General features: G+C 39.3%; 1 protein-coding gene across 5 annotated transcripts in view; it reads left to right on the top strand.

Annotated features, from left to right (window-relative positions):
* Positions 1 to 18,638, top strand: part of LOC133656071 (cold shock domain-containing protein E1-like) — an 88,334-nt gene that overhangs the window by 15,852 nt on the left and 53,844 nt on the right. For 3 of the 5 annotated variants that reach the window (XM_062056888.1, XM_062056905.1, XM_062056871.1), the window contains exons 2-4: positions 3,456 to 4,103; positions 16,553 to 16,717; positions 18,400 to 18,595. In XM_062056888.1, coding sequence (XP_061912872.1) covers positions 16,574 to 16,717; positions 18,400 to 18,595 — 340 coding nt within the window. In that variant the 5' untranslated portion in view covers positions 3,456 to 4,103; positions 16,553 to 16,573. Of the gene's footprint in view, positions 1 to 3,455; positions 4,104 to 10,199; positions 10,219 to 16,552; positions 16,718 to 18,399; positions 18,596 to 18,638 lie in introns of those variants that run through there. The other 2 variants (XM_062056897.1, XM_062056880.1) reach the window with 2 other exon arrangements.

Below are 18,638 nucleotides of genomic sequence, written 5' to 3'. Positions count from 1 at the left end.
CGTGCAGCGTTGTGACGTAAGCGGCTTTCAAATTCGCCCTTCGAAGGATGCAGACCCTGAATTGGGACACAGCCAGTGTCACGTTGAAACAGACGGACATGGACTCCGTTCAAACAGGAAGTGAACTTGCGTGACGTCACATAAACATAAAACATAAAAATGAAATTACTCATCACGTAATTCACATTTAAAAAAACAAAAACCATTCTAAAACGTTTACAAATTAAAATGGACGAATATAAACATATTTACACACAAATACAAATATGGCTTTTATGAAGCCAGAACAAAATTTGATGACTTGATTAAAAGATTTTGATGTATGTATAATTACTTTTTGAGCACATTAAACGATACCACAATTATGATAACTGTAATCATTTTAGTCACAATAACTTTATTTAGTCATTTTATTTATTGCGATCCTCGGCTCGGATCTTTCTGTGTGGAGTTTGCATGTTCTCCCCGTGACTGCGTGGGTTCCCTCTGGGCACTTTGGCTTCCTCCCACCTCCAAAGACATGCACCTGGGGATAGGTTGATTGGCAACACTAAATTGGCCATAGTGTGTGAATGTGAGTGTGAATGTTGTCTGTCTATCTGTGTTGGCCCTGTGATGAGGTGGCGACTTGTCCAGGGTGTACCCTGCCTACCGCCCGTGTGCAGCTGAGATAGGCTCCAGCACCCCCCACGACCCCGAAAGGGACAAGCGGTAGAAAATGGATGGATGGATGGGTTTTGGTTGTGTTTATTTGAGGGTCCCTAACAAAGACGCAATCTATTTTATTGCTTTTAGTCGTGGTTTTTATTCAAGTGCAAAACTTTGCGTACGCAGTATATACAGTATTATTTTCATTATTTGTTTTGTTGAAGTTGGTATTTCAAAGTTTAGATTTCAACTACAATGTTAAAATATTCGAGAAATACAAGTTTATTGCATTTGAAGGGGTATATTTGCATATTATTATGTATTATCATTACATTAGTGATTAATTTGCTCCCAAAATGTTGACAATAATATTGTTTATCGACAGTAATTCGTAGGTCAATATATCGTCGAGCAAAATTTGGGCTGAGTGGTGGGTCAATATGACATCAAATCCTGTTTACAAAGTCATTATTACTTGGTCGTCACTGCTTCAGCCTGTTTCTTTTCTCTTAATTCACCAAGTTTTGTATATTTGGTTATTTAATATGGGTTCAGAAAAGCCAACAAACCAGCTTGGAAGGAGGGAGTTCAGTCAGTGGTTACTTGAAGCCACTGTTGGTTTACCAGACCAAAACTCCCGGTGTGTTAAAAAAAAATGCAATAAATATTCGCACACACAAGATAAAAAGGATTCTCCTTTTTAAAAAAAATTTTTTTAATCGTAGCAACATGGTTGTTTACGTTTTAGAGGACACCAATGGCAAAGAGACTTGTGTGTGTGCCTCACTTGCTTGTTTAAGGTTTTGGAAATACCAGACTCTCTCCAATTTTTTCCTCCAAATGACTTCCCGTCCTCTAGAGGTGGGGGGAAAATTGTATTTTTCGATGACTATAAAATTGATTAGTAAACATCAATAATCAATACATTTATTGTGAATAAAGTAATGCAGACAGTTTTAAATTTGGCCTTTAATTTAGGGCACTTATACTCACATTTCCATGAATACATGTGATGGGAATTAATTTAACTGTTTCTTATTACAAATGCACTGTTTTTAAATGTTGCAGTTGATAAACGCTTATTTAGTCAAACAAAAATAAATGTAAAACTGGATAAATATACATCAATTAAAGATGCATAAATAATTCATTTTTAATCATATCGTAGCTCCTGAATCGTAATCGAATCGTGAGGTGCCCAAAGATTCTCACCTCTACCATCCTCCCAAAAAGAATGCTATGATTAGGGTATGTAGTTTGACTTTAATGTAATAATAAGTCTTATTAAATCCTGTATATGTGCAGTAAAGCAGACTCCACTGGTTTTAGAATGCAAACCTTCATGCCATGGCAGTTATTGCATCACACTCTGCTAGGAGTATACTAAAAGAAAACAACTTATGTGTCCTTGGCCTCAGCGCTCAGCCTCTTGGAAGTTCATGTCTAATCCACTGATGGAGTCCTCCGTTGGGTGCGCCCCATGTACTATTTTTTAGCAAGCATGCAAAACACAGCTGCGTTGAATCACTTAGGAGGAACGCCGCCGTATATATCAGCGACTGATCTGGAGGTATGCACGAGGAATATCTAGTCAGCTGGCTGCCACTGTGGGAAGTCTCCAGATGCAACCTATTTTTATACCCATTAGGTAGGCTCCTCCTTAGTGGTGCGTGAGCTCTAGCTAGTGGTATGCCAAAAAAATCACTCGATTAAATGTACAAACACAGTGTTACTGTTTAAACTGGGTGTAATGTTACAGTGGCCAAAATAATAAATATAGCATATTTTTCGGACCATAAGGCGCATGTCTGTTTTTATACAAAAGGTACACCGGATTATAAAGAGTGCATTAAAGGGGTCATATTATGATTTTTCTTCTACATTCAAAACACTTCCTTGTGGTCTACATAACATGGTTCTCTGGTCAAAATGTTGCATATATGATGTTTTACAGACCGTCTTCTATCCGCTTTCTGACCGTCTCTTCAGGATGCACAGTTTTGTGGGCGGTCTTATTCACACAAGCGTCTTCTCCTCGTCATCTCTGTTGTACCGGTAGTTTTTAGCGCTTCCATAGCGAGTCTACTGACAGATATAAGTTAGGGGTGTACGCTACTTTGTATTAGAAATGGCAGTAGCAGAGGAAGAATGCCCCACAACTAGAGAAAAAGAAGGAGCTTATTGACTATGGCATGAGCTACTATGGCGGACGCGCGCACATTTTCGGGACTTATGCAGATCCCAAATATACATGAGCAGGTAGCAATAGGTAAGAAAAGTTTGATTTGCATTATATTGTGAAACAAAATGCCAGATAATGTTTCCTAATAGGTGCCATTTTGGGGTCCTTATCCACACACCATAGTAATGTTGAAGCACAGTATGTCTGACTAGGGTAAGCGCGATCCTCCGAAAATCCATCAAGAAGCGGTGCAGCTTTGTAGTTTACCAAGGTCGTACTAAAACATTTTGACAGACCCATTAATCCAATTAATCGCTTGTTTTTCCATTATTACATTTTTATAAACCTGAGAAGCCATAATCAAAATTTAACTCAAAATTCTATGAATTATCCAGCGTAAACATGTACACACACACACACACACACTTTTATACCAAACACTAGGCACTACAGCGTTTGTTATAAAATAATAGTTATACAATCTATTTGATAGCTAAAATGTTGAGGATTAATAGTCTACTAGATTGCTAAAAATTCTGGGAATTGTGTTCTGCGTAAATCACAATATGTGCCTTGTCTCTATAGAAGCTAATCTTCCCTTGCTTTTTGTGCTTTCTCCCAACAGTATGAAGTGAAACGGAACTGAATTTTTGTACCATCCGCAACTGCTTCAACGTTCAGATCACAAGAAAGAAGCCTGAAAATCTCCAAAAAACGAAACAAGCAACGTCACATACCGGATCATTTCAAGGGTTTGACCAGGGAAACAAGAAGTAAACCAAAAACCTTGTATTGACCAAAGACAAACATCAGGCCAGTCGACACAAGCAGAAGATAAGCAAATCCTAAGCCCAAGCATACTTTGAGAAAACGACAACTGATCTGAAACCAGAAGTTTGTGCCTACTCAACAGCTTTGACAAAGCACACGTCCCAACGCTGCTCCTAGCCCTCCTCATCCTCCCCACACCACCAACTCACCATTGGGGTGTGGAGTGAGCTGCTCCTTTATTTTTTCCATCATAGCTCCCTACTATTTCCGCCTCCTTCTCCCACTCTTTTCATCGTAGTTTTTTTAAGCCCTGTTTTTCCACTGCATATTTTTGCGTTCCGTTTCTCCCTCCTTTTGCTTGATGCAAGCATCTAGAACCCGTGCCACAGGCCTGTAACTAGTGTGTGTGTATGCGCGCATGTGTGAATGTGTGTGTGTGAAGTGATCTGCAGGAAGCGCACAGTCCTCAAGAACCTGAGAATTCCCTTTCAAGACGACAAAGGTGGGTCTGCAGTGCTTTTCTAGCATGACATGCAACATGTTAACGTGAATCTCTTGAAAATGACTATGTAATGTACAGATGCACACAGGCTGTTAACCTACAGTATCTTACCTTTTAGCAGCCATATCTTGTCAAGGGACACCACTATACTGACTTATTGGGACCCTTCCTCTAGGAGGAAGAGTCCGCCCAGGTACTTTAGTCCTAAGGCTGTCCAAAACATTGAGAGGTGACTAGAATTGAAGTTGAACACTTTATTCTATACAGAAGAGTACTTTACGGGCTGTAGAGTGAGCCGGCATTTAAGCCGCACCCACCAAATTTTAGAATAAATAAATATTTTTACATCTATTAGCCGCACCGAGCCAAACGCTACAAATGTATACCAGTATTAAAGATGTTGTAAATGTTTATTTAAACACCTTTTTATCGTTTCCAAACGATGTTTGTAACACGGCGTTAAAACGGTTGATCAAACTAAACAGAAGTCATCGTCATGGACCCACTAGCTGCGGAAGCTAACTCTCCAATCAGCTAAACAGACTTGATAACGCCACAGTGACGTTTTGGTGAGTTTACTGAGGAATTTGTGAAACTGAAACAATACAAAAAGAATGCCATTGTAAATTAATAATACTAACACAGACACTCGTAAACTTGTGAGCATATTCGTTAATGCTAACGACGCTAGCTTGATTACATAGCACGTACAAATATGCATGAAAACACTCCTACAGACATCACACATAGGGCGCTTTAGTAAGTAAGGATAGTTTTAGTTGTAAAACTTACAAACGTTTCTTGGAGTGATGAATGAAGAATACTTTAGGCCTGGGCGATATTCCATAAGTCAGTTAACCGACGATAAATACAAATTAAAGTTGGCAAGTTTTCCAGCGTTGATAAATCGCCATGTGCATGCTTCAAGAGCATTCACGCTTTTCGTCGCTTTTAGCGGCTACGCACGTTTGTACCATAGCAGAATGAAAAGAATGGGGTGAATTATCCTGTCCTCATTAAGTGTCTTTGACTGTTTGCAGTGATGCGGGCAGCTGGCTAGTTAGCATGTAGCAGCTAACATGGACAAAATGAACACAAAACCAAATGCCAGCGCACCAGTGGGGGAATATTTCAGTTCAAACCTTTTGAACAAGATGAGTGAGAAGCCAGTTTGCGGAATATGCGTGACTACAACAAACCTGCACGCCCACTTGAAAAACAAGCACTCCACAGTCCACACTCACTTTGCACCGGTCAGTGTAAACAAAATGGTGTGCGCTCACAGAAAATGTGGTTATATACATCACCAAAGACATGCTGCTATTTAAAACTAGCATTTTTTAAAAATTGCTGTCATGTTGTCGTTCTTCACTCGCAATCTGCCAGACTTAATTTAGTTTTGCATATGAGCTGTTAATACATCAGTATAGTGTTTATATTGTTACTTTTGTTTACAAAGGTCCTAACTTGATTGTCAGTTAAGTCATGTACACCTCAGCCTACATGTTCAATATTGAACATGTACCGTAATTTCCGGACTATAAGCCGCACCCGACTATAAGCCGCACCAGCTAAATTTAGGGGAAAATACAGATTGCTCCACATATAAGCCGCACCCGACTATAAGCCGCAGGGTTTTGATGTGTAATTACCGTAGTATATAGGGGTTCCTGCTACCACGGAGGAGATTGTCGGGACAGAGATGACTGTTTGGGAACGGAAAGCGTCCCATTTATTAACAATAAATCTTTCAATCATTCAATCAAACTTTCACATCTTTGACATGGCGAACAGCATTCGTGCAGAGTACAAATAATACAACGGTGCAAAGTAATACAAAGTGCTCGCCTGTACGTTATCAAAATAACCAGCCTACCGGTATATGAAAAGTCAGTCTTTTTTAATCATTGTGTCATCGTCTTCCTCCTGCGTACTAAAACCACCGAAATCCTCTTCGTCTGTGTCGGAGAAAAACAGGCCGTAAATAAGGGGAAAAAGTAGCGGCTTATAGTCCGGAAATTACGGTATTTGTTTGTCAAAACTTTATTTAACCATTTTATCTATTGTTGTGTATATTCGAGGCCCCATCCCTTCCTTAAGATATTTTATTGCTTTTGGCTATAATTTTTATTAAAGTGCAACATTTTGCTAACAAAGGCCATTTTATTATTTGTTTTAACTTGGGTATTTAAATTACAACGTTAAAATACACAAGAAATACACGTTTATTGCATTTGAAAAGATATGCATGCATTATTATATTGTATTATTAAATCAATGGTTAGTTTGGTTTAAAAAATAATGGCAATATTTTATTTATAATTCGGAGGTCATTATATTGTCAAGCAAAATTTGTTATTGGCCCAGGCCTAAGATCCTTTATAGCAGCAATAGTAGACAAACGGTATATACTTCCGGTTCAAGGCACGAAACGTACATTTTAAACCCGCAGCATCTGCATTGACTAAACTCGTCCAAAAAATGGTGCCACAGCACAAACACCTTTTCAGTGTTGAAAACTATTTGTTGAATACAAAACATGTCCGTTTCTACAATCTGCAGGGTTCAAAGCATAGTGAAAAAAGTAGCTGTTTATGTTCCAAAAAATATGTTAAGTACAAACAATAGCAACACCAGCGCTGGAGAGAGCGCCAAACTTTTTCTGCATGTTCAGTGCCAGGAAGTTACAGCTGTGCTCTAAAGGGGATGATTTCCACTGGATGCCAAACAGTCGCAAAACGGCACCTGCCCGGCGGAAGGTTCCTTCCGTTTTTACTCAAGTCAACGTGTCCGTCTCCAGAGCCTGTGCTAAGTATACGCAGAATTTCTATATTTGCCAGACGCCGCAACAAATCTTTTCAATTGAGCTAAAATCTGCTTGTGTTGGAGAGGAAGTCATGCAGAAACACAAAACAAATTATTCGGTTTACTTTGAAAATTGCCGTTTTCAAAGTAGATTGTGTTTTACACTTTGAAAGGTCTTAATGGGCAGCGGCGGTCATGAAGTCAACTTGTGAAAGATGTAATGTCACCTTGTTGGCCCATGGATGAGGACATGTTGATTCTGGAGGTCCAAAATGAAAGAATAATAAACAGGCAGCCATATGGGGGCCTGAGTCAAATACCAAATGAAATGGGGACCGAGAAAGCAGGGAAGATGTTACTGTTGTATTGTTGTTTGCTACAAAAAAAAAGTTGTTAATCAACTGTGGTTGGTGTTGCTGCTCAGCACCTGTTATTATTAATGGCAGGACTCAGTTGATTTGGTTCTGCTCCCCTGGGAGGACAGAATCAACTCGCTTTATTACGACCTCCCTAAGAAACGGCAACAGAACGGCGGTGCTGTTCCGTGGCAGTTTGGCATCCAGTGGAAATCCGGGCTATGGTGGTGTGGTATTAACGGTCTTGGTGGGGACGACAGACCACATTGGTCGGACTACGGTTTGCTTAAAAAAACAAAATCCAAAAAAGTGCCAAACTGTCAAGGTGACGTTTCCGGTTTATCCACAATTTGTTCATTTTGACTTTCTCTTGTCAGTCCATGCAAAGGTTTGTCAGACAACAACATGGCTCAACCAAACTTGATACATAGGGATGCACAAAAAATCGATTAAATTTCGAATTGCGATTCTTTTTTATGATAATCAGTTTTTAAAAAGGTTTTTAGGCCATCTCCATGCAACCAGAAGGAGCTGTTCTAACCTGTCTCCTTGTAATTATTATACCAAATAATACATTGCCAGAATCGGTTTGAATCAAGAATCTTGTTGAATCAGGAAACGATTCTGAATCGAATAGTCACCCCAGGAATTGGAATCGGATGGCATCATTAAGTGCCCAAAGACTCACGCCCCTACTGTTAGCCTGTCACTCCCACGGTTGAGTCGTCACTTCCTGAGTTGTTCGGGTTACCATAGACCGAGTGCCTTTGTTCATGCAACCAACCTGCTTTGCAATTTCTGCTTTCCTCTGGTGAAGAAAAAAAAATACATTGAACGTTTTATTGGACCCATTTTTTATTTATCGATTTACGTGTCTACCGCGGTATATATTGGCATCGTTGTATCGCCCAGTGTTAGATTGTCTTTCTACTCACTTGTTACTTTCCTTTTAGACAATCAAAGCTGTGTTGACTCATATCTAGTTGTAAATCCACTGCTATTTGAAAGTGTACACTGACTACTTTCAAATGTGTCGATTGATCATATCAAATCGATTTTTGGAGAAAAGTACATGATCGGTTATTGCCGATCAATGCCTTTCAATGTTGATCCACTCTGGCTGATGTCCTCTTAATATTTGCACATTTTGTAGATGGCTGTCTGCGGGTATATGTGGAATATATTAAAATCATGTACACATCGCAGACACGCTGACAACACTCCCGACAAATGTGTACGTTGTGTTTACATCCGGTTTTGGTAGCGCAGTTTTCTGTAATCAACATTTTTTTTTTGTGGTCAAGTTTTTGGTACATCACTTGTCAATAGTGCGCAAATAATAGTCTGTATACATACATTCCTACTGTAACTACCAGCTAATGTTAATGTTTTATGTTGGTTTGGATTTTATGTCAGTTTTTCCCATGTTTGCAAACACACCGTCCGTGCCTGAAAGGTGATTGGCGGAGAATGAGGAAGTGTTGTGTGTCCAGAGAAGCGCAGACTCACGGAACTAAAGTGTTTGCATTGGAGGTAAAACCTGTTGGAATTGTTCCGGCCTGTTTTTTATCATAAGATTGGTAGTATAAGTTACAAATAGTGTCTCACTTTCTTTTCTTCTGGGGACTACAATATATTACCTCAATTTGTTTTCAAGTAAAAAAAACAACAAGGCTTATTTTTAAGGTGTGGCAGTAATAAAAATGTGTGTTAGTATTATTAATTTGCAATGGCATTCTTTTTGTATTTTTTGTTTTGTAAATTCCCCCAAAACGTCACCGTGGAGTTATTCTGTTTAGCTGATTGGAGAGCTAGCTTCCGCAGCTAGTGGGTCCATGACGATGACATCTGTTTTGTTTGATCAGCTGTTTTACTGCCGTGTTACAGACACCGTTTGGAAACAATTAAGGTATGTAAATAAACATTTACAGAATATTTCTGTGTAAATAACTCATTTTACAGCATATATATCTGCAACTTCTGGTGTGGCTAATGTATGGGAATACATTTTTTCCCCCCTAAAATTTAGTGGGTGCGGCTTACAGTATATGCGCTTTATTGTCCGGAAAATACATTACGTAAAAAATATTGGCCAATCTCATACACAGATGGGAATCGGCAGCAAAAAAAACCTGATGGGAGTATCCTTGTTCTTTGGGATTGTCCTTTGACAAGATGAAGTGTAATAAAAAGGCTCTGCTGGAATGTGAGCTGTGTACGACTTCTGCAAGTTACTTTATTTACCAGAAGAGAGGTGTAACAGTGAGTGAGGTGGAGTCGCTAGTACACAGCATTCAGATAACATTTCTGATGCTTCATGTATTAACTAGAAATGGGAGTGGGGGTATTTTTGCTTTGAAAATGATTAGTTTGGTCGTGTTCAGTCTTTACTCTTCCATTGTCAGAAGGCATTTATTGTCCATTGTTGACAAAGAGACACTTTTAACTGGATGGCCGCTTGAATCACATGGGTCTCCCCCAAAGCCGCCATTGTTGTTTGTGTACTCCCCAGAAAAGAAAAGTTATTTTCAAGCCATGGTATTAGTAGTTGGTCTCCATTCTGTGCACTTCCCCGTCTGGGAGAGAAGAGGCCACGTCCCCCACTCCTCTTTCTTTGTGAAATTGCGGCCGGCTGACCTGTCTGCCTCACCCATTTTGTTTGTTCCTCTCTCCATCCCTGCAGACATCCAGCGGTAGCGGTGTGTGTCATTGGGTGGTCGCATTAGCACTAACCATTAACAGTCAAGCCACAAAAAACATCCCAAAATCAAGAAGAACAATTTAAACGCACTAATCAAAGTCAGTGTGGTTGGACTTTATGGGAAAACATGGGCAGTCCCTGGAAAGGCTTTGTTGAGTTTACCATGCCGGCGTCGCCACCCACCGCGTTTGTTAGCGCTGACCTGAGCAGCAGCTCCCCTGTCGGACTCAGCCTGTCGCCGTATGGCCGATCTGTAAGTTCTACCTTCCCACCTTTATCTAAGTGCCCATCAGCCTGCATCTCTTTGCCTTCCATACACCCTCTGGGCTCCAGAGAATAGCCTCTGCTCAGTTGTTCCAATGATTATAAGCCAATACACGGAAAACTCCAGCTGGCAGATAATTTGATATGTGGGCGCTGCATGGGCAATTAAAATGACCCAAGTCTTGCAATACAGGGCCACCAAAAAGAGGCTGCTCTTGGACCCCCATTCCCCACCCATAAGCCATCACTCATCATGTAGATGCACTGCATCGTTAGTGTTGTTTTAACACCGGGCACGACACAACTTGACCTTTACTGACTAAACAAGTTGATGGTTTTTTTTGTGGAAGCATACTATATGTGACGTCGCGTAGGGGTTGAAGAATAGTATCAGAGCAGTAGCGGAGGCGGCACAGTGCCTGTGTGAAAAGTGTACAGTGCATCCCCCCGTATTTGTGAGCGTTACATTCCAAGGGGCAAAAAGGAATGGACATGAACATAAAAACACCTGCTAACGAGCTTACCTGCTGGAGAACCCTGGTTTGAGCAGCTCACCAAAGGGTCAAGGGATATTCATTTGTGTCTTTAGTTTGAACGCTTGCTCACACTGCAGGTCAATTCCAATTTTTTTGCCTGTATGCGACCTGTATCTGATTTTTAAATGTTTTAAAATAATATAATCAGTCCAACAAAGTAACACATAATACGTAATACAACTCCAATTCCAAACCAATCAACACTTCGAATAGCAATCAATTGAGAAGACACACAAACATGACACAAAAAATCCAAAAGAGTCAAACAAAAATGAATAACAGTATCAATTGGACATGGGGGAAATAGTACATTTAGATGCGTCACAATTCGGACATGGACGATTATAAAATCGATTCGTAAATGTCGATAATGTATGTATTTATTGTAAATAAAGTAATGCAGACAGTTTTAAAATGTGGCTGACTGCAGCGAGCCACCTCACCGAGAGATCCGACTTATGTTCCAGTTTTTCACACATTTCTATTCATTTATTAAATGTAATGGGAATTAATTTAGTTGTTTCTTATGACAAATGCACTGTTTTTGAATGTTGCAAGTGATAAACAAAGCGAAAATAATGTAAAGCTGCATCAATATACATAAATCAAAGATGCAGCAATAATCGATTTTGAAACGAATCGTAATCGTATTTGGGTCGTGAGGTGCCCAAAGATTCCCACCTCTCGTATCAATATTAAGAATTCCGTTTTTTTCATGTCAGTGTGAACAGTGCAATTATGATTTTTTCAGATCCGACCCAGGCCCCTTTTTATTTCCGTATGTTGGAATAAATCGAATATGTATATGTGACGCATCCGCGATGTGAAAGCCATAAACGTCAAAATAGACGGTTCCAAAATGAATAGTTGACAAATGAGCAGAAAACAGTTGATAATTATGTTTTAGGACCTCGCGTGAAAGCTCCAACGCTCCAGTCTCCGTAAAATATTTGTCTTCTCCCTTCTTAATCTTCTACACTCAATCATTTGGTTCAGAAAATGTTGACCATGATGGCACAAAATCCTAGAAATTGCCACAAAAGCACCAGTGCTGAGACGGACTCTGTTGAAGCCATGTTTACTTGCGTAAACACTGCTGTGTGCTCAATGTTATGTCTGCATGCGGGTCAGATTGCATTCACATTAGAAATACTTTATTTTGTAATGTGAACAGCCGGTAAAAAGATCGGATTTGACAAAAAATTCCCAATTGGACATCCTACGCTGCAGTGTGAGCGTAGTAGCTTAGGTCACTGAATTTCTTGCATTTGAATTTAGCGATCTACATTTTTATTTTATTTTTTACATCAAATTATGTTTAAAAATACAGTTTTGAAATTCAGTGTGTAAAAGAATTCAGTGCAAAAATGTTCATTGCTTCAAGACTCAACTTCTGGTAAATTTAGACTGAAGCAATTGATCCTGTCTGTCAAAGAGCTAAGTTTTGAAGCAAAATTCTGCATTGAATTTTTATACACTGAATTTTTTTGCATTGAATTTTAACAAAATTAATTTTTAAACATTTTTTAATCCAATGAAACTGTTAGCATAATTTCATCTAAAAAAAATAAAATAATAATAATAATCAATTCACAACATTCAGGTACATAAATTCGGTGTCCAAAAAAATGATTTTTCATAAAGACACAAATTAACCTCTATAGAAATTGCTTCAACTTTTGGTGTTCTAATGGTTGAGTTCAGAGTGTTGCACCAACACAACGCTGTCAAAGAACGGTGCCCTCTGCTGGATTTGTAGCTGAAGCAATCTTGTTTTCCCTTGCAAGTAGCACCATCAAACAACTGTTTACACAAGTTATATAAAAACAGAAATACTCTTTAAAGCCCAGAAAAAAAATCTGTGAATATGTTGGAACAAATGACAGAGCGATTAGGCGGGGGATCAACTGTATTCCTTAATGCTGGGACAGACCCTGTTGGCCTACAAGTGCATGAATGTTATCCTTTGGGCCCTTGGGGACTGCACTTTTTTTGGGGGCAATTTTGTCAATTATTCACAATCCTTATATAAAACAAAAACACATATGTTGACCTTCTAACTCGTAAATAAACCCTAGCCAAAGTCAGCTAACAATGGCGCTAATGAGATTCTCTCAATTCCGCCTATAAAGCACTCTATAAAACATCCGGAAACCTTCATCAATGTTTTATATACTCATGTTAAGCATGCAGCGGCGTATTAATTTCACAGACACACTTTTCCCTTAAACAGTAACAAATACTACTAGTCATGAAAGACTTCGTGAAATGATGATCCAGAACCTTATATTTTTTATCCTGATCTACAACAGGAATGTCAAACTCCTTTTAGCTCAGGGCCACATGGAGGAAAATCTATTCCCACGTGTGCCGGACTGGTAAAATCATGGCATAATAACTTAAAAATAAAGACAACTTTCATTTTCATTGTTTTACTTTTGCCAAAAATAGAACAAGCACATTTTAAAATTATACACATTACAAATGATCCTTTTGGCAAAACACTTGAAGTTAGTTCAAGATTCCGAGAAAAATATTGGTGCAGTTTCAAAAACGCCATGAAGAACACAATGAGCATTGACTTTGCCTCAGTGTATTTACAAGTCCATTAAGCACTTCCTGTTTAGCATTCTCATGTTGGCAGTTCATTAAAGACATGTTTGTAAAAACAACCGAGTATTTCCGCAAACCAGCGCATTGGTGACATCCGCAACTGCTGCAAGACATAAATTTATCATTCTAATATTACACTTATAATCAAGACAATCGTCAAAATGACACCGTAATAGCTGAATTAAAGGTAACATAACTAAAAACTTAACCAATTTGAACATAGTAGATCTAAGCATAAAATAAAATAGAACAACAAAAGTAGAAACATACATCTTTACAATGAAGTTCAGGGTGTGCGTCGCTCCGTCAACCATTTGCGAGCGCCGCACAGATCTCTAAATACAAAGTTAATATTCATGTTGACTTAGGGCTGGGCGATATGGCCTTTTATTAATATCTCAATATTTTTAGGCCTTGACACGATATATATCTTGATATTTTGCCTTAGCCTTGAATTAACACTTGATGTATATAATCACACCAGTATGATGATTCTATGTGTCTAAATTAAAACATTCTTGTTCATACTGCATTAATATATGCTCATTTTAAACTTTCATGCAGAGGGAAATCACAACTAAGTAAATTTACCAAAACTGTATTTATTAAACAGTTATTAAGCTGTGGCACAAACATTCATGTAATTTCCTAAACAGGAAGTGCAAGATTGTCAGAGACATTTTAAAACAAGCTATTAGTGCACTTTTGTGCATGATGTCACTAAGATGACTTATCAAAACAACACTAAATTAAAGTGCACTTTTTGTACAGAACGCCACTGCAATAGTTTAAAACAAATAAAGTGTACTTTTGTGCATGATGTCACACAAAATATTTCAATAACTGTCAAATAAAAATGAGCTGCATAATAGGAAATCAAATAGTGTATGTCCTTCGCTATGTGGTAGGTTACTGCGGACGTTGTCTCCTTCTGTTGACTATTTTTTTTATACGATGTTGATCTGGAAATGTTTGCTTGGGCATTTTGTGGCTGTGGCACCGGCTGAAGATGTTGACATGCGGAGTTTCAAGCACTCGTCATTCTCTAGCGGGTGACTTTTCAAATGATGCTACAAATTAGCAAGAATGATACTTCTTGTAACAAAGCTTTTGCCGCATACACATACTTGACATATTACGGTTGTCAGTTCGACATCTTCGCGCTTGAAGCCAAACCACCGCCAGACGAGGGACTCCCTGCTGTTTTTTTGGGGAATTAATTTTTCCTTCATTTGGTACCAGATTCGCACCTTCTCTCTCTCGTTTTAACCACTCGCACCTCTCCGCTAGCATCACAGCTAACGTTACCCATGCCTCTCTGCTCGGCGAGGGTATGACGTTGCACACGTGACTGTGTGTGACGTATGTAAGAAGGTGCGCTTGTTTTACGTCTGTGCGAAGGACAGACAAAAAAGAGTGAGAAGAGCCTGTAGTTTAATGCCAGCAGCTAAAAGCAACTGCGTGAGAACGTATACTCGAATATCACGATAGTCATTTTCTATATCGCACAGAGACAAACATGTGATGTATCGAGTATATTTGATATATCGCCCAGCCCTATGTTGACTTAAGTTTTTGTGTCTTACCGTTTCATTATTTTATCCGTTGAGTGGATCATTTACAATCAAAGAAGGTATTGTGCGTCACTACTGCATCAGTCTGCCGCCATCTGCTGCCAGCTGATTGGAGTAGCGGCAGGCAATCCAGAGCTGACACGTCACCTTTAAACAGTGTCATGTGTGAAGTGGGTTTCACTTGAATTGCTATTGCGACATCCAGTGGACACACTTAAAACAGAGGATTCTTTCATTAAAAAATTGCAGCTCATTTTTATACTTGGCGAACTCATCTTGCGAGCTTCTGTTCGTACGTTTGACACTCCTGATCTACAAGTTTTAGAAGCTGTGTGCTAAACAAATGCAGACAAAACAAGACATACAAACTATCAACATGATTAACCACTTACTGTACAATTTCTGCTCTCACTGAGATAAAGACTGATGGGATGTTTATATCTTGCCCTTTACATGAACAATTCATCATAATCCTCACCAATGCTCAAAACGAGCTTCTTTTCGTGTCTTTCTTGCCATCTCCGTGTCTTAAGTTGGATGTTAAAGTTGACCAACTTCTGGGTTTATGTCCACAACATTCTAGTATCCAGGTGAGAGGCATGATTTATCATCTACAATTAACTTTCACCAACTTGGAGACAATGCAGCAGCTCAATATGTCAATACAGCAGCATAATCTAGTTTAAAATAGTTTGTCTGCGTTAGCGCTTATAATAATGCCGTTAAATTTCAGCTCACGGGATGTACATGGAGTATACAGGGTGATTAAAAAAGAATACGCCAAAATGATCACTCTTTGATAAATGAAAACCAATAGAAAACCTAGCTTGAACATATTTGTTTCATGCTTTACAAGTGCTCAATATGGCCACCACCGGTAGCACAAGACCATATGAGAATTCCTCCCAAATGTGCCCCAATATTCGCCATTTTGAAGGTAGATAAAAAGGTGGTCTTTCTACAATTGAACGGGGCCGAAAGTATTACATAACAAGGGTGAAATTGTCACACAATAAAACTTGGATAACGCCTGTATCAAATGATTCAGTCTATTATTTACAACTGAATAAATGTGTGATGATTTTGGCCTATTATTTTTGAATCACCCTGTACATGTATGAGTGGAATAGTGTTTTATGTGCATTGTGAGCCATATGTTACCACTTAGAATGCATTAAAATCGCTTGCCTTTTACATAAGGATAGTGAATGATGGGCAAAATTCTCCCCCCCCCCCCCCCCCCAAAAGGTGTAGGTCCCCTTTTGTTTACTTAAAAGCGCTCTTTGTGTAACGATAAGGACTTTTAAAAGCGAGTATTGTCTGCACAAGTTGCTATTGGCCGATGATGCTGGGCTTTAGCCGGTGGCGGTCACTCTCTGGCACCAGAAGGTCAAAGTCAACTTCTGACTGATGTGTTGAAATGGCCCGATGTGCTGATATGTTTCTTTGTGTGCAAGAGTCACTTGCTGCATGTGACGTAAGGTTGTTTTTAGCTGCGTGGCCTTACGTGTCATTACGATATCTGGTGAAGCTCGGACGTCACAGCCTCCTAACATGTGCGGCCAGTTGCTTTCAATTGCCACATGCTCCTCTCCAACAGCATAGCCAAGGCCGGTCCACAATGTCAAACATGGAACGAGGCTCCTCCGAACCTCGCCCGTCGACCTCCAGCGCTCCTGTGTCTATCCCCCGCTCCTCTTCGGTCTCTTGCCGCCCCCAGCCAGGAAGTAAAAAACACAAGCGGACTCCTTTGTACCAGAGATCAGTAAGAGGGCATGGCAGTGTCCTTACTGATATGATACAGTATAACCCCTGATTGGTCATGTGACTTCTCTTAACTCTGTGTGGTGTTTGTAACCAGGGTGTGTCTCTCTTGTGCTTTCTACTTGAACATGTAGATTGAGGTCGAGGGATGTGTAGACTTGCATGTACTCACAAGTTGGCTTTGAGCGGTAACAGTTTTTACTGCATGCCACTTAATCAAACCATATTGCGACACATTTCCACCTTTCAGTATGCTTTGAATTGTCCTGGAATTCACTTAGCAACCAGGCGGCCTCAGAAGGTTCTAGAATGCTGCATGTCGTTATAAATGTTGTCTTTGTGTGTTTTTTTTCAAATGATTCATAGTTTTAAGTCAGGGGTGGTGAACCTTTTATTACAGTCTTTAACTGTGGTCCAGTGGCACTCATGTGGGCTCCATTTAGTGCAGGGGTGTCCAAACTGAAAAATCAAAGCACACATTTAGATATTTTTAATATTCAAAACCAATACTTTTTTTTTTGTCCTGTCCAGCCACTCAGGCAAATCATATTGTTAATGAGGATGATCTATATCTGCTGTACACATTTACTCTACAAAGATACTTCTTGTTGCCTTATTTGCATCTGACTTTATTAGGATTTATTCAATGTATGGCGCAGACGGACCGCAGCAAGGAGGAATAGAAAGAAGAGAGAGAGACAACATAATCAGTAAATAGGATATGTACAAATATGATAGTAAAAGTGACAGCAAAGAAGCAATAAGTGAAGTATATATTAATAACACAGAAATGACAATGAACATTATTGCACTACAAATGGAGCAATACAAATACCAATAAAAATATTGATAATGATAATTTTTCAAACCAATCCAATAATATACATTTGTTTTACTTTTTATGGCTACCCTCAACTTTGGTCCCGGGGATATTTTTTTAAATTCATTTTTTTCATGTTTTATGTCCTATTTGTCAAAGCAAACTGTTTTTATGGCACAAACTCAAAACATGCAATATTTTACCCAAAAATATTCCAAAGTGCAATATATTTTTATTTTAACTTTTAACATTTAAATCTCGAGAGCAACTTGTTCGATTATAACTTTCAACTCTTAAATCTCGAGAGCAACTTGTTCGATTACAAGTTTATTTTTTTGTTGTTTAAAAAAATTTGCATTAATATTGCAAACACAAAATAAGCAACATTTTCCCCGTAAATATTTCAAAGTGTAATATTTGATGTAAAGTTATTGGAGCCTTGAATAGGTCAATAATTCAAAACAGCACTCATTGAATTAAAGAAAAATTTCAAGAAAAAAACGGCATGCAATGGCAACTTTGTGTCAATAGTCAACTTTTTCTCACATTTCATGTTTCCTCTTATTTTATTTAGATTTTTTTGTAGTATTTTTAGAATGCTGTTGAAAAATTAGCTGTGGCCGCACTTTGGACAGCCCCTGACCTCAGATTTAATGACACATCATTTGACCAATACAAAATACTCTGCTCAGCCCACATATTGAGTGTTAAACCGTGATGAACAACGCTGTAATGTAATTGTTTTTTTAAACTTTCCTTACTAAGTTCATAGCAAACATTTTAGAGTTGGTCCGAGGTTCCCCACCCCTGGTTTAAATGGGGCGTTGCACCATTGTGACTCCCTCTCCTGTCCCCTTCCCCAGATGAGTTTTGACCCGGGCATGCTCCACAACAACGGGCACAGCGCCTATGCCAACGGCTCGGGGCCCGGCATTAGAGAGACGGGCGTGATCGAGAAGCTCCTGACCTCCTACGGTTTCATCCAGTGCTCCGAGCGCCAGGCCCGCCTTTTCTTCCACTGCTCGCAGTACAGCAACATGCAGGACCTCAAAATCGGAGGCGAGAAAGCCACCCCCCGCCGAGAAAGTCCTCTTTTCTGCTT

The sequence above is a fragment of the Entelurus aequoreus genome, linkage group LG01 (genome assembly GCF_033978785.1).
Source record: "Entelurus aequoreus isolate RoL-2023_Sb linkage group LG01, RoL_Eaeq_v1.1, whole genome shotgun sequence".
Classification (NCBI taxonomy): Eukaryota; Metazoa; Chordata; class Actinopteri; order Syngnathiformes; family Syngnathidae; genus Entelurus; species Entelurus aequoreus.
This window is presented reverse-complemented; position numbering and strand designations above follow the sequence as displayed.